General features: G+C 44.3%; 1 protein-coding gene across 2 annotated transcripts in view; it reads left to right on the top strand.

The window, feature by feature from the left end:
- Positions 1-15,203, top strand: part of NKAIN4 (sodium/potassium transporting ATPase interacting 4) — a 33,946-nt gene extending 18,743 nt beyond the window's left edge. The window contains exons 5-7 of one of the 2 annotated variants that reach the window (XM_031057993.1): positions 6,941-7,001; positions 10,045-10,129; positions 13,918-15,203. In XM_031057993.1, coding sequence (XP_030913853.1) covers positions 6,941-7,001; positions 10,045-10,129; positions 13,918-13,927 — 156 coding nt within the window. In that variant the 3' untranslated portion in view covers positions 13,928-15,203. The remainder of the gene's footprint in view (positions 1-6,940; positions 7,002-10,044; positions 10,130-13,917) is intronic. The other variant, XM_031057994.1, reaches the window with a different exon arrangement.
- Positions 15,204-16,910: the final 1,707 nt, after the last annotated feature.

Here is a 16,910-nt window from a genome sequence, read left to right as displayed (position 1 = left end):
ACAGTCTTCCTCAAGCTTTTGAAAGTGCTCTGCAAAAATGCAGTGTCCTTAATGTTCACTGTTAATTGTTTCTCACTTTTCTGTGAAATTAACACAAAATATCCATTGTGCCTCTAACTTTGGTGTTGCTCTTTCATTTTGTAGCCTCCATCTCTAATCTCCTTTGGGTTGTTACTTTGGGGTTAATGGCTTTAGGTAAAAACATGAACTGGGGAACCATTCACATTCTGGCTTTCAGTTTTGGCTTAAAAAAGAAAGGCACTTTGCCCTGTTTAAATGCTGCAGGATTACAGAGATTTTTCAAGTTTCTGGAGTGCCAAGTACTTCTCTGCACGTTTTTGGTGCTGTCCTGATCCTGCATTTCCTGTTAGCTGGGCTGCTCTGTGTGGCCCAGGGAACTGCAGCGAGGGGGAAGGCTCAGGCCCCTTTCTTGCCCTGTCACAGAGAAGAGGCAGAAGCTCCTGTTTCCTGACTTGGATGAGCTCCCTGGCACGTGTGCTGGCTGTTAATATTCCCTCAGTTCTCCTTGGGGCCAAATGATCTGCATGGATCTGTCTGAGAGCTGCTGCCATGCCCCTGTGTGTGAGAGAGGCAAACCTGTGTGTCCAGCAGCATACAGCCTGGTGTCTTTTAGAGAGGGCTTTTAGGTGGAACAGAACTGTGCCTGAGTTTGGTGAAACAGGGGCAGACTTTGCAGTCATACCATCCCCTTTTAAAGCACAGAGGTTTCTCACTCTTAGCATCCTTCCTGAACTCCTGAGCTGGCACAGCCCCTGTGCCCTGGGCCAGAGGTTGAGCCAACAAATGCTCCTGGGTTTGTTTGGAGTAGATTTTTGGGTTTTTTTGGCAGCTTACTGACTTAGGCACATGGCCCTGGGCTAAGTGATCACTCTGATTTATAGAACTCTGTCTCTGGCAGTGGCTTTTCCTTTGCTTCTTCCCAAAGGCACATGACAATATTCTCTGTGCATCTGCAAAACATCACTAAGGGCCAGATGGGGAGACAGGAGGGAAATATAAGACAAAATAGGATTTAGGGAAATACTTTCTCTCTCTTTCTCCCTGAGATTTAAGGTGCAATAAATTTTTGAGTCCTAAACCCTGGAAATGGGGTTGAAAATACTCGTAGGCAAGAAACCCATATAGGCTGAGCTATGCAGTGAACTAAATTTCTACTTGTCCTGTAATAAAAGCACAGTATTGAAGGCCCAGGTCTGTAACTGCTGCTGGTTCTGAAATGCTCATGTAATTTTGTCATGTAGTGGAAGGAATGGAGCTTTCCCCCTCTTCTTTGAGGTCAGGCAAAAAGCAAGTCTTTCTCCCTCAGACCTTGCCTGAAAGCAGTCAGCCAATTCTCTCCCTTTTTACTCTCTGAGGGTCAAACTCTTTGATCCCTGCCAGTATCTTTTTCTGTTCTCTTTATCTCACTTTGAGGCAGGTTTTATTACGGGCAGCTGTCCCCAGAGTGCGGCAGGTACAGTGCTGCAGACAGGCAGGGACACAGATCAATAGCACAAAAACACAACCAGCAACTGGAAGGCTCAGGGGATGCAGCAAGAGACATGACCTCCTTCCCTCCTTGTCTGAGACCAGAATAGTCAGTTCCCTGTTAGGAAGGGCAAGGGACAGGCAAAACTGTGCTTTCAGTAGTTTGGTTTTGCTTTGTCTAATGTTTTTTAGAAGTTGTGGGGTAGGGAATGTGTTTTGCTTGGTTTGGTTTTCACCCCAGACACAGCACTGTGAAATCCACCCTGTTTGAATATGCAGTGCCCAACTGTGAGCACTTTATTTTTTTTTTTTTTTCTGGAAGTTCCAATACCTTGAGATTACTGAGGGATTATACTGGAGTGTTGCGTACCTGGGGCAAGGCTCCCTGAACTCAGTCTTGCATGCCAAAGGAGAGGGAAAGCAAACCTGGAGCCATCTGGTGAGCACAGTGTTGGCTGTCAGCTTGACTCCTGCTGATTATATCATCCTGCTCCTGGGCATACATTTGAGGATACATAAGGTCTAAGTCTGCTTTTGCTCAGAGCTTGTCTGTACTCCTTGAAGGCAAAAGCAATTCCTTTAATCTGGAATGCAATCAAACTTGGGCATATTAGTCACCACCACACATGGTACAAGTTGCTGTAGGGCCCAGGATGAAGATCTTTCTCAATGCTTTAGCACAAAACACATCAGAGGCAAAAGCTCATTGGGGCAACATCTAAAAGTCTGTCCTGGTGTAGAAATGAGCTGTAAAGATAATCCCACAAACCCAGGTAGGAAATGCAGCAGCAACTTCTTTGTCAGGATAAGAATCTGCTTTGCTTTTTCCTTAGCAAGGATTCATCTTGCACGTCCCCAGCTCGCCAACCAGCAGGGAGAGGAGTGATTCCCAGTTCTGAAATACCTGGCATAGCTCTGGGCTCTCCATATGGTACTTCTGGGAGTGGGGAGGCTTGGGCTTTTCCTGAGGCTCCACTGAATGGGGTAGAAATTGGAAATGTCTTCCCAGGCGCCAGAACTCGCTGCCTGCCTGCCTGTCTGTTGTTTTCACTCAGACTGACAGGTTGGAAGGTTCCCAGGGAGGCAGCAAGGCAAGCCTTGACAGCAGATGTTATGTGAGAACCAGTGTGCAAGAGATGCCTTGCTCTTGGCAGAAGGTAGATTTTCAGTGGTTGTAATTGCATCCAAAGAGTAAAGAAGGTCAAGGAGTTAAAGGATTTTGATTGCCTCTCTTTGGCTATCTGGTCACAATAGCTCTTTCACAAGCTGGATTTTTGCTTTCTCATAGCAGACTTCCCTTCATTTCCCCCTCTTGCCCTGATGTCAGTGTGCACCTTTCATTAGCTATGATTAGAAGTGAAACCTGGAATGCATCTTCCTGAAAGAAGAGTCTTTGCACCACTTCTCTTGTGGAAAAAGCAGTGGCAAGTTTGTCTATTGAGAGAAGAGTTGGAGAATCTTCACTGGAACAGGGGTAGACTAAAGCCAAGATCTTACACAAGTACAGTAACGCCTCCTAAAATTTGCCTTCCCATCCTTTGTGTATTTTGCACACTTGCAGCCAGCTGGTCCCTTTCTCCAGGTTTTTCTCTAATTTACTCTTTCTGTCTCCAGCGCCTTCATTCAACGCTGCTGTTTGATGAACAGTTTTCAACTGTCTATGAAAAAGTTCACTTCAGAGGGCTGAGGGGCAGGGCCATGCTCAGACATCTGTTTCCCCCATTCCCTCGGGGCACACTTGTCTCTCCCTGTCTTTCCCCCTCTGTTTTCCTGCGGAGTGCTTGGGGCAGCCCAGCTCCCTCCTCTCCGGTGGGGCAGTGTGTGCGTTCCCAGGCTGACACAACACACCTGCCCTCAACATGTGTTCCTCATAAAAGGCTTAATCAGATCCTTCTGCAGCTTGGAGAAGCTGGTACTGCACACGCAGAACAAGCAGAGAAACAGCAGCAGAGGCTAAAGCCCTAGAACATTCTTTGGGGAATTAGAGCAGTGGCTTAGTGTCATTTTACATCGCTGACGTTTTCCCTCCTCTTCCACCTCCCCGATGTAATTTGCAAAGATCCAGGAATTATTGGCATTTCCCTGGGATACAGAGCTTAAACCCCTCCTTTGTACTGAAATCAGCAGCCAGGATGGCACTTGGAGCAAGGGTGAAATGATTCCAAATTGTTGGCTTCTGTGAAGCTTCCTGTTGTGTGTTAATTGCTGATAAACTGGGTGATGTTTGGGGGTTTGACACATCGTTATCAAAGATGCAGTCAGAAGGGAATTTCAGGTGTTTCTTGGAGACTGCTCATTCCACACTCCAGCAGACTCTTCCAGGGGAAAGACTGGACAACAGCAGCAGCATTTCTCCTCCTTAGCTGTATTTCATTCCTAATTTATTCTGAAGGTGAGACATGGGGATTCCTGTGAGTTCAGTTAATCCTTGAGATTATTTAATTTGAGATTATTTAATTGCAGATTAATCCTTTAGAGTATTTAATGAAGTCAGCACATAAAAAAGTGGAATTCATATTTATGGTGTACTTCTCTTCCTCCCTTGCCATTGAGACTCTCCTGTTCTGGCCAGATCACAAGACAAAGCTTCTTTGAATAAAAAGTTCCACTAAATTAACAAGCTTTTTTATTGATGAAGTGCATCTAAAGAAGGAATGGATTATAAATTCAATAAAAAGTAAATTTTAAACACTAAGCAGATGATTTTGAAACAAAGCCAGGAGATGGAAGGAATAAAAAAAGAAAACCCTCCACTCCAATGAAGCTGGGATTAGAGACTTAGGGAAGTTCACTTAATTCACTAGGTTTTGATTGGTTGGTTTGTTTTTCTGGATGCAAAAAAAGTCACCTTAGTCATAAAGTGAAAAATGTATGGGGTGAGCAGAACGATGGTTGAGGGTTACGGAGCATTAATTTCTGTGCAAAACAAACTTCCCAAGTCAATCACATTGCTTGGTGCTCCTGAACCGTGAAAAATGTCCAGAGCTTTATCAGGTTTGCTGTGACAGTACAGCTGATAATGGCTCCTGACTCTGCTCATAAACTGGGCAGGTAAATCATTTTCATTGGTAATTCTAGCCAGAGTTTCCTGACACAGGTACCACATAAGATTTGTGTCTACGTGTTATAGAGTATAATTGCAGTGAGGGGATTTAGGGCTGCTACTTTGCATGGCTGTTAACCCAAAGTTCCTCCTCTGAGAGGTGATGGGAAATCTGGGGAGGGAGAGAACAGTCCTAGAGTTCCCTTGGAATCAGGGTGTGTATTCAGGGTGCACCTTTCCTGCCTGGATATTTGTGTGTGTGTGCAAATTGTGTAATTTGATGTCATATAAGAGGCTGGATCTTGCAATTATAAAAATGCTCGAGCAAGTACAGAGGGTGTGTGTGTGAGCACGCTCCGAATTTGTTACTTGGGTTGAGATGCCTTTATGCTGGAGATCAGAAGGCTGGTTGGACATCTCTCGGGGTGCTGGGGCGTGCAGGAAGCACTCTTGTTTCTCCAGGGCACCTGGCTCGGGTGCCGCAGCCCAGGGAGGAGCGGGTGGCTCCGGGCAGCGGCCTCGGGGCTTCAGCACCACGGCCAGAGCCCGGGCCGGGAGCCCCGTGTCCTTTGGGCTGGGAAAGCTGCCCGAGACCACCGAGCTCCCCCAGCACTGCCGAGCCCACCACTGAACCCGTCCCCTAGTGCCACATCTGCTTGTCTTTTAAATGCCTCCAGGGATGGTGACTCCACCACTGCCCTGAGCAGCCTGTGCCAGGGCTGGATAACCCTTTTAATTATGAAATGTTCCCCAATATCCAATCTAAACCTCCCCTGGCACAACTTGAGGCCATTTCCTATTGTCAGCTTGTTTCTTGGGAGAAGAAAGCCCTTACCTGGCTACAGGGAGCATTAAGGTCCTTCCTCAGCCTCCTTTCCTTCTGAGCCCCCTCAGCCATTCCTCATCAAAGTTGTGCTCCAGACCCCTCCCCAGATTTGTTGCTCTGACCTGCCCAAAAACTGCCACAAAATTCAGACAGAAAAAATGCAGGTTTTATTGTATTACATAGGATAAAGGAAAAATCTCTGATATTCTATTTGGTTTTTATTTGCTTGCCTTAAACAGTGATAGTTCCATTCTGACACAATTCTAAAAGTACAATTAGATTGGCCATTGCATGTGGACAGAGGATTCATGTTTCCCTGTAGCTCACAGGAGCTTATCCTGAAGCAGCCTTGGTTTCAGAAATGCCCAGCAGAGCAATGAGAGAGTCCCCAGAGCTGCCCTTCCTCCATTGAGGTTCTGGGATGTGCTCCCATCAGGCTCACCCAAGAGGAAAGCAGTGAGCTGCCTTCTCTTCTAGATGATTATAGAAAAATCTTCAGAGGAAAAGCAGGGTTTAGTGATGCTACAAAAACATTCCATTTCCTCCCAACAAGGCATGTTTTGCCAGGGAGAGCTGGAGAAACCACAAATATTGTAAAAGTCCCCAGCAGAAATCTCATTATCCTGCCTTTTGTTTTCGGGTGTGATGTATTTTTCTGTCATATTAGAAATGAATGGACTCTACTTTTCAAGCCCTCCCATGCATCATTCTGTCTCCACTTGGAGTGAGTCACTGTGTGTTACAGACTGACTCTTGTTCCCAGGAATTGAGTTCACAGTGGAAAACAATTATGCCTCACAATAACTTTACTAATGCAGTTACTGTCAACCAAGATCTCGCTAAGTGGGGTGTTATGTAAAGATGTGAAATGAAGGATGGAGAGGATATTTGATTAACAGGAAGAAGGCAAAGCAAAATAAGACCCTGCTGCATCTGGAATTCCCACAGTACCAGGAGTTTGTTTTTCTGTTTAGGCTGAGGAACACCTTGATAGTCAGCCTGAAGGAGGCAGCTCTGATGCTTTAGAGCTTCTAGAAACTACCAAGTTACTAAAGATTTTGGTGTCTGAACATTTCTGCCAGTATGGCACCATTCTTATGGTTAACTAATTTTCTATCTCATCTGCATAAAAACTACTCACCTCTAATTGGTAATTTACCCCATATGAGAGGAGTGCTGAGCTGATGAGTTCTTGTCATTCCAGCTCTGTGTTTCCTGTGCATTGTTGTCTGTACCACAAGGCATCCCCATCACTTCTTACAGAGACTTACCTTAGCACAGCACTTTCAGTTTCAACAAAGCCAACCCATGTTCTTGCCAATCATTCAAGCAGTTGAAGGTGCTGCTCTGACGGTGAGGATGGTTATTACAAGTTTTCCTTCTGGAGCTTTGGGTGTGCTCAGTCAGTGCCTTCCCTGACACCCTCACCTGCCTCCCTCCCTGCAGCAGATATGGCTTGGCTCCACAGTTACAGAAATGCTGCCAACTGAGTGTAAATAGTGCCTGCTGATGTTGTGCCCAGTGGGTTCTGACCAGGCTCACACTGGCTGATGCTAAAATGATTTATTCTCTCTCTTTTCCAGCTGGTGGGCTTTGTGTACGCCTGTTACGTGGTTAGTGTTTTTACAGAAGAAGAAGACAGCTGTAAGTATTTATCAACAGATCCCTTGGCAAAGGTTTTAGTAAATTTTATTTCTCTCTCAGATGTTTGTCTGTCAGGACTGAGCTGCCATCAGACTTCTTTCCATCTCTGCCTCTGTGTGTTATGGCACTAACTAATCCTCAATGATCAACTATTTTTACTGTGAGGGTTTTTTTCCCCATGTCACTCTGTGTTAGGTGCTATAATTCTGCTACACTTACAGCACAAAAAGAGCTTGGTTTTGGCTTCTCAGCTGGACTAAGCCTTAGAGGAACTGGGCAGCTGCTTCTGTTCCCAAGCTCATGTAGCCTGAGAATAATGGCTCTGAAATATTACTGCTGTGATTAAAAGCACCTACAACAAAGCTCTCAGCCCAGGGCTCAAGTGGGAGACCTGCAGAGTCTCATGTGCCACAAGCTGAGGATGAAGCAGATCATGAGGGTTCTTGCCAAGAAGCAATCTGAGCACTTAATTTAAGAGCAGAGGAAGTGCTGTATTTGAATTATGAGGAGGAAGGAGCCAGCTCGCTCGTGTTAGGTACACAAATCTCCTCAGTGACAGTCACTGAGACACCTGTCAGGGTCAAAACCCACAGGTCTGTGGGACCTGTGAAACCAGGTATCCAACTGCTCCTGGATTGCTTTGTCCCTCTAAAATGCCCTTTGGGAGCAATGATTTTACAGACATAAAATGGATGCATAAAGAAAATGCAAAGTTAGATTTGTTTGGCAATGTGTTGGGTTGAGGCCAGATTACTCCAGCAAAGGAGCTCATCTGAAGGTTTTACATCCAAGCATCAATTCTTTTAAGGCATTGACTAGGTTTGTGCAAGTAGCTTTGTTGTTTTAAAGAGCAGCTGGCATGGAGGAGAGCTGGAAAACAACAGCTTTGAACTGAGTATTTGAAAGTACGTGAAGAATGTGTTTTCATAGGAGCGAGAGGAGATGCATTACTTATCTGCCTTGTCCTTATGGTTTTTTTCTTCCTTCCTTCCTGGCTGAACTCATTCTCCTGGCTTTATTGATCATTTCTGTAGAGCTTGGCAGTGCACTTAGAGAAGGTGCTACATTATAGTAATATTTTTTAAATTAGGCTATAGCTCTTGTATTAGCTAAATAGCTCCAGTTCTGAGCCCCTGCTGAATATTGTAAAGCAATAACTTGACAGAACTAATTTTTATAGTAGGGATCTGTTAGGAGAGGCAACAACATGGAAGGAAGCTTTATCTAGGCAACACAGAGCTGGTAATTTCAGGATATGTATTTTTTTTCCCACTAACAAATTCACTTTCCCTCCCAGTTTCCCAGCTTGGAGTTAAAATGCCAGCTTGAATATTTAACAATGACAAACCATCAATATTTCACACTCACAGGGGTAGATCCTTCCAGTGACCTGAATAAATTTGAGCTGCGTTTTAATTTTCTCTTCCATTTGTGGTTTCCTTTAAATGTTGCTTTGATATGCAGCATGAAGTAATTATAAGTGCAGAGGCACATTAATCAGGAAGCTCATGCTAACGTGATTTTCATGAGAAAACACAGCAGTAGGGACCTACTAATGCTGAATTGTGGGCAAGAATATTTTAGATGTGCTAATGCAATGTATTGAATCACAAGGAACCACACTTAAGGTTTATTTTTTTTAAGTGTCTTGGATTTTGAGTGCCCTCATGCTTGTGTGTTCAGATGATAAGACTTGTGTTTGTTCAAGGTACTCAGTAGTTACTGAAAATTGCAGTTCTTTAAAGTTTCCCAATTTAGGCATTCCACAACTGAGGTGATAAAGTTAATATCTTGGTTTTGTTTAAAATGGCTGCCTGTTTTGATTTTAGAGTACTCAAACACTTTCAAAAGTGCCTGAGAAAAGGTAAAGTTTCACTGAAACTATTTGGAAATTATCTCCAGCATTAACTTAGAATCTCTGCAGATTTCACCCATTACCTGTCAGTTGTCCCAAAATTGCAGTATCAGCCTGGAGCTCTCCATCAAGATAGAATTTGTCAGAATCTGTTGTCCTTATGTTTCTAAATATATTTTAAGAAGTTTGGTTTTTTTCACATCCAGTATATTAGTAAATATTTCTTCTATTATTTGATCAGCAAAAAAGCCCTCAAACCTCTTCAGCTTAAATTTAAAATAATAGTGCCACCTTCAGGAAAGAAAAATAAACAGGCGCTTAAATAGTTAAAAAAACTCTCCAGTTATTTTTAAATGGCAGTTGGACAGGATGGGTTTCACACTTCCATACAAAATGTACTAACTTGGCACCAAAAAATGATCCAAACTGGGTCAGTTTTAAAGGGTTTTGCAAGGCCTGCGAGGTCAGTGACAAATCCCAGCACCTGACACCCTCCTGCCCTGCCTGTGCTGGCCAGCTCTGTGCCCAGGCTTGGCCTGAAGTGCAGGGAACTGAGACAGCCTGGAAAATTCTTGCCTGGTGACTGAGGGAATTGTCACTTGGAGCTCTCCCCGCTGAGTTACGCTGCCCTCGGTGAGCCCCGGAGAAGGGAGGCATTGTTCCTGTTTGTGCACAATTCAAAGAAATTCACTTGGCAGAGGAGATGCAAAAAAATACCAGAGCTGCAGATAATGAGCTGGTTGCAGTTTTCCAAAGCTGCTGTTGTCTTGCAGGAAAGACAAGTGGGGCAAGAAAATTCCCACTTGAGTGTGTAACCTTCTCAGGGAGGGCTGTGCTGCCAAAACTCTCCCTGGCATTGGCTCAGGAGCTGTTCCCCAGCTTCCTCCCCTCGCCTCTGGCTTTGTCTGCTCCTCTCATGTGCAGTCACAGCGTGGTGGCAATACCCAAGGAGGCTTTTCTACAGTCTTTGTTAGCTCTGCTTTAAGTTTTGTGTTGGCTGAAATCTCCTCTTTGGCACACTTGCCCATCCCAGGAGATCCCAGAAATCCATACCTTAAAAAAAATCACTTTTCTGTTCTGTCACTAATTTTTGTGTTTATGCCATGACATTCACCAAGCCTTCCTTTCATTTCCTTTCAACTTTCTGGCCATGTTTGTTTGTTTATTTGAGTTTTGATTTTTTTTCAGTTGATTTCATTGGGGGATTTGATCCATTTCCTCTCTACCATGTCAATGAAAAACCCACCAACCTTTTGTTCAAGCAGACATACCTGTAAGTATCATCTGTGCTAAGAGACTCCACGTGCTTCTTGGTTTCAAGGGTACCACAGGTTTGGGTTTTTCCGTCTTTGTAGGTTGATTTCTCCAAAAGGCTTTTCAGGCATGGAAGGAATGAACAAATGGACACCAGAAGGGTGAAGCTGCCCTTTCTCAGCTCCAAAATCATTTTAAATTCTGTTGCCTCCAAGAACTGAGCCTTCCACATGTGGGGCTGCCCAAGAGTTCAGCTGAGAGCAGAAAGGGGAGTTTTCCACAGCAGCTTTTCTCATACCAATAATGAAGGGCCACTGTTGAATTCCCATTTCTACCCTGAGGCCCAAGATCACAACTTCACTCTGTCCACTTAAAAGCTGGTTCTTAATGAGATTCTCAAACACAAAGGCCAGTTCTGTCTGTTTAAAGCAGCAGCGAGATCTGATTTTATATTCTTTACATTGATCTGCAAGAAGCAGTTCAACACATGGAAGTTTTTTACAGCAGCTGCTGAGGGAGGCTGTTTTTCAGGAGCAATGTTACCAGAATCCTGCCAAAAAGAAGAATGTGAGGATGGGGGAAAAGAGTGGGGCTGAGGGAAGAAAAGCTTCCCTGAGGTAGAGTGGTAGATGTGCCCCTCTAATGTCATAAGGACTTACTGCTCACTTTGTCACTGCAGCACAAGATCAGGAACACAAGTAATTTCTGCAAAGCCACTGAATGCCCTGTAACTTTGGGGGTTCTCTAGTGTTATTGCAAGGGATGCTACAGGAGATTAAATATTGATTTCTCTCTCATTTTGTCACAGTGGGATGGAATTTTTCATAGTCTGCAGAAGCTGTGCAGCTTTAAGCAGCTCCCTGATTTACTAGCTGGATGCAGCAGCGTGCTGAAGAAGCATCACATTTTTACAGTACAGGGTTTGGGCTGCTTTTTTCTGAAAATGACCAATTCTGCTTTCTCTGAAAGAAACTATCACTTCTAAATGGAGATTCCTATATGGGGAGATTGTAATATGAAGAGAAGCAGCAATGCAAAACTTTCTCCCAGGGCCTCAGTAAGAGGGGAAGCTGCTGCTCAAGTCCACAGATAATTTTGTTGTTCTTCCCTCCCTTTCTTTAGCCCATCACTTCTCTGTTGATATCTTCTGCCAGCACAAAATAATATTTCTTCCAGGCTAACAGAAGGTGAAAACAGCTGCTGAGCTGTAGATAATGTGACCCTCTATAAATTTCAGCAGCCACCAAATAGCAATTTTTGTTTATTTATTTCAGCCTATTGCCTCTTTTCCATGTGTGTGAATGGGAGGAAGGGATAATTCATTCCCAGGTTATGGTGCCATGGAGTGTTGCAGGCTGGGGCACTGACTGCCAGATGCCCTTGTCCAGCTGTGAAAATCATTGAGTGAACACTTGAAGGCAGGTTGGGGTTTTTTTATATCCTCTTCAAGAAGATGTGAAACAACAAATACATCCAACTTCTTTAAAATTTAAGTTTAAGGAGGGCTTAGGATCAGGAACATGGAGTTTCTGGTTTGAGCTCCTTTTTGTTGATGGAAATGCTGAATGACACCAAATTTATTCTACAACTGATCACTTGGAGCTGACTGCAAGCAGGAACCTTCGTTTTAGGATGGCATCACCCCCTTGGCTGCAGTCAGATGCATTCTCTGGGCTGCCACACTTCTCTAACAGGATCACTTTCCTTCATTCCCTAATGGAATTACCCTATTCACTCCAGTTTTACCTATCCTTTTCTGATGAGATCCCATTCCTTCCTCCCACTGTGCCCTTTCCTGCATTTTTCTCAAGTCTCTCTTCGTCATGTCACTGAATTTATGAGATTTTAGAGATCTGAGGCTCCACAGAACAATGACATGAGCTGCTAAATTCAGTATTCAAACTGTGCACCAATCAATTGATTTTGCCAATCAAGGCACCACACTAATTATTTAATAATAATATATTAGCACTCATGATAGAAGATATGGTAAAGTCTTCAGTGCCTGAGTTTCTGTGTCAAAGTACTTACCCAAAGGATAGTAAATCACTTCTGGAAAGACAAAGTTGCTCACCTGAGGCTGAAAGAGAGTATTTTCAGTGAGTTTTTAGGAAGAAAGGGTTGAACTCTTTCTCCTCCCTGAACTGAAGCATAAGTTCAGGCACAGGTTGTGCCTGCTGGCACCATTCTCTCCCCTTGTGCTGCACAGCTCAGGACCTCAGCTCTGGGTTGCTTTTCTTCTTGTTTGTTCATTTGTAGTAACAGAATTCTCATCACTTGAGGCAAAAAAGCATTTTTGCACCAATAACTGGAAGTGCTGGCCAAGCCAGCTTTGACATTTCTCACTCAAGCTGTTCTCTCCAAGGCCCTGCACCACCTGCCAAGTACCCAGAGCATCCTGAGCATTTGTCAGCCCCTCCTGCCTGCTGAATCCTTTCAGTTTCCTGACATCACTCTCCAGATTTGTTTTGGAAAGCAGCACTGTGCAATCTCAATTATAAAGCAGAATAGCCTCAAAGTGTGATTTTGTACACAGGGTAGTGCTAAATCAAGAACCTGCTGGATGGCAGGAGGTGCTCTCTGTTTATTTAAAAGGTACAGGGACAAGCACTAGGTCTTCCTGCCTTTTAAGACTGTGTTTGCAAGGCCAAGCAGTGAACTGCACCTTTGTGAGGCTCCAGCCCCTAAAGCTGATCTGGCACCTCAAGTACTGCATCACTTCAGGGGCTTCAGAGCTTTAATTTGAGTTGCGGAGCCAGATTTTATGGACTTTCCTTCCCTCAGATCTCCCAGTAGAAAGGGCTCTATGTTAACACAGGGTGTGACTTTCATCAGATGGAGACCTCAGTATTGACAGGGCAGCAACAGGAGGTATTGGTTAATTGAGGGATCTGAGGCTCCAGTAGGCAATTGCTCACCTCAGTGGTCCCTGGTCAGTCTTTGGTGGGTCACTGTCTGCTGGCCAGAGGCACGAAGAGCTGTGAGCATTAAAGGACTTGTCCCCATACAGCCATCATCCCCTGCTGGCCTAAAGTGGGTTCTTCAATACACCAATATGTACAAGCACACGAAGAACATTTAGTCAAAAAGCCAAAGTCCTAGATTGGAACACTGGAATAAGAAGGAGAGGGAGGAAAACTCCTTTAGAATTGCTTTCCCACCTATCTTCTCCAAACTTTGACAAGCAGAATAATTTACAAAGGAAACTTAAACAGGAAAAAATTCCACTTTGTTCTGAGGAGAGAAAAAAACACAAAACAAAACACTTCTGCTTCTCTTTCTAGGTAGACTTTTTCCCAAACAAACAACATGAATTTGCAAACTCTTTTGATCATCCTGAAGCTGCATGTGTAAGAGGTGATGTTTCAGCCAAAAGCATTCACTCACCTTTACTGCTGCCTCCAAAAGTAGATCTGCTTATCCTGCTGCACCTACACCAAAAGCACATCACTGCAATTTCAAGCAGCTCCTTTATCCTAGAGATGACCCTTAGCTTTTTCAGTTTCTAACCACATTTTATGCAGCTCCAAACGCTGAGGATCCATAGATCTAACACTTGAGCCTAACTGCAGCATATTCAGGTCTGACACCTGCATTGCATTCTTTCCAGCCTTGAAGACTACTTAACCACATTACTTGTGAGCTCTCAATCCTATTCCTCATCTGTAGTCAATCATATTTAAAAGTCCAGAAGAGGAAAGAAAAATTTGTCTCATTATTTCCACACCATTTCTGTCACATAAAGAAAGCCATTGAGTTCTTGTTCCACACTCACATCCTGCCTTCGCCTTTTTTCCCCTCTTACAGGCCTGCGTAAGTGAAGGGGAGCCAGAGGATGGATGAACCTTGCACTCCACCAAAGGTGCTGCAGGAAACAGTCCCCTGGGGCCTGGATCTTTGGCAGAGGAAATGCAGGATGGTGAACTCCACTCCATTTTTTCGTTCCTTGTCTTCTTTTCAAACGCAATGAATGTACATCAAAGAACAGCCACACAGTTGGTTTTTAATCCTCCAAGTGCCCTGACGAACCTTTCCTACCACAGTCTGCTGGTACTGGCCCAGAAATGGCCTAAAGACCTCTGGCAGAACAAGTTCACCAAGAGCCTCTCTCAAGAGCTGCAGTTGAAGCTGGAGCTGCTTCCTTGTGCCATGGATCCAGAAAGAAGGAAGCACTGTGTAAAACCCTGGGACATGTCATATTTTCTGTAGTTAGTTTCCTCCCTTTTTTCTGAACAGAGCCTAAATCCCCTAACACAACTTCATCTCCTCCCTGCCTGCATAAAATGAGGTGGGGGCTCTTTACACTCCAGTTACTTAGGCATTGTTGGGTTCTGAGTTATAGGTGAGAACTTTTCCCTCCTTTGTGCCCCCCAGGCAGGACCCCCTTGCTCAGTCTCTGTAGGCATGGCAGTAGGCTTTTGTCCTGGAGCTCAGTGTGGCCTGACTCCTGTAACGCTGAACAGCTGAAAACCACTGCAGCCATCAGCTCTTCACTCAGCATGCAGCTTCACCCCACCTCCAACCAGCCCAGCCATTCCTGGAGCAGCTGTAGCTTACTCTGGGTCTGCCCAGCTACATTAAATTAACCCTGGTGTAGCTGAATCCTGCTGCAGGCCCTGGAAGAAGCCCAGTTCCTCATGGAGCACAGGTGGGTTTGCACCTGCCTTCCTCACCTAGAGCCACACCTATCCCATGGTAACAGCCTGCTGGAAGAGTTTCATTTGTGACAGGCTTTTTGAGGGGAGGGAAAGGGCTGAAGGGGGAATGCAAGTGTAATTAAGTTGCATTAACAAGCTGCAGCAGTTGATTAAAGAGAAGAACAAAACCAAGTCAGTTTTGTTAGCTGTGTCTCCCAGCATGTGAAGTGTCAAAAGCAGAGGAGGAGCAGTTGTCAGCCAGCCCTGGCATATTTGGGCTGATACTTCAAGTGCTGTTGTAATTCATTACTGTTTTGCCTAATTTGTTTGGGATTACTTGGCATTTTTTGAGAAATGCTTTTCAGAAGGGTCAAGCTTGAAGCCATGCTAGGGAGAAGTGTGAGGGAAGAATTAAAAACAAAAATAAAAACATTAAGTGCTAAATCAAAGACAGAATGATGCAGCTTTTTTTTTTGGTCTCATTCCACAGGGCCCAGGAAGCAAAATCCTCTTTTATAAACCCAAATGCATAAGCACTGAGAGGGTATTTTTTACTTCTGTGCAACTTCTATTCCAGATCCTCAAACATCCTGAGTTCTGCTTGGGTGCAGCTGCAAGTAAAAATTTATTTTCTGTAGGGTGTTTTTTTCCCTTTTTTAGACACCAAAATCCACAGTTTGACTGAGCAAAAGACAACTAGTTTCATCCTTGTTTAATACCTCAAAGAAAAAAGCTCAACCCTGACAGCTCTGCGTGACAAAAGACAAGTACTTCCTCATTATGAACATTATGTTACCACCAAATTAAAAAATACCAGTGAAACACAATCTACTCTGCATTTTGAGATCACACACAGCAGTGTGCACACATTTTGAATGCCTTCTCCACTTCTCTTTTATTCACTTTCTTTATGGATTGCTCTCATTCCTGTCTGCCCACCTGATGTTCCCTGGAAAGGCAGAAAAACAAAAAGAAGAATTCACATCCTCTATTCAATGAGATTTTCCCATTAAAGATTTCATTTGTTTGGGGCTTTTCAAATTAATCTTTCCTTTTCTCATTAAGCACCGAGTTCACACATTTTGGGTTTAATATGATTTCTTTTCCTCAGAGAGAGTATTATCAATCAGTTACCAGGAGTCTTTGTCAGCCTTGTTTGGGAGCAATCAAAATGCAGCACAGGTGGTGGAAAAAGGACAGTTCAGCTCTGAATACCTGAAACATTTTACTGGTACTTCCAGGACCCAATTCCTCTAGATGGTAAGAAGAGGGAACTTTAGGAATTGAGGTCTATGTGTTTTTAACACTACTCCTCTCCCACTGACCAAGCTCTGATGCCACTTTCACCAATTAAACTGATCAAAAACCACTTGCCAAGCACTCTGAAGAGATAAAGCATCAAACTCCGCACTTAACAGCATTGCCCCTTGGCTTTCATACACACTGATAAAGATCAATGAAATAAAAGTGTGATGACTGAGTCACTTCAGAACTACCACTCAATTGCCTGTGCTCATTGTAGCACAAAGCACCAATTAACAGAAGTAAAATTAACACCAAGCCCATGTTCAGGTAAGCCTATAATATGCAGTATCAATGACTGCCATTAATCATAAGAAAAAAAATGGGTCTGAGAAGAGACAAAGCTACCAAGAGTCATATTCCACACTTAATTATCTCCTCCAGGTTTCATTAGCAGAGCCATTCCTCCCAAGAACCCCTCTCATGGTCTGCTTGTGCTAGACTCACTCTGAGTACCTCAAGGTGACAGAGTGACCGTGCTCTGTGAGGGCCGGGGCTGCCAGTCCGTTGCACCCCACCCATTCCATGCCCAGCATGATCCAGGAGCAGCTGAAGGTGGTGGGTTCCCTTATCTCCAGTTTTGGAGTGCCCTCTGTTGGGGACAGGCATCGCTGGAGATGCTTCTGAAAGAACAACGTGGTACCTGGTTCTGAAGGGACATTTCCCTGCAGGAAAACAGAGCAGCTCCTCCCTTTCCCTGGGGTGGAAAAGCCATTCACCATTTTCACACCGTTCAATAGGGTTAGCCCCAGAAATAGCTGGTGCAGTTCCAGCCTTCCTTCAGTCACACTCAGGTGAGTTTGGGAAGAAGCAACACTGTCCCAGCACTGGGCTGGTGTCTTCCCTTCTCAGAATAGCATA

Source organism: Geospiza fortis, unplaced genomic scaffold (genome assembly GCF_000277835.1).
Source record: "Geospiza fortis unplaced genomic scaffold, GeoFor_1.0 scaffold188, whole genome shotgun sequence".
In the NCBI taxonomy this organism is placed as follows: Eukaryota; Metazoa; Chordata; class Aves; order Passeriformes; family Thraupidae; genus Geospiza; species Geospiza fortis.
Note: the sequence above shows the minus strand (reverse complement) of the source record. Positions and strands in the feature narration are given on the sequence as shown.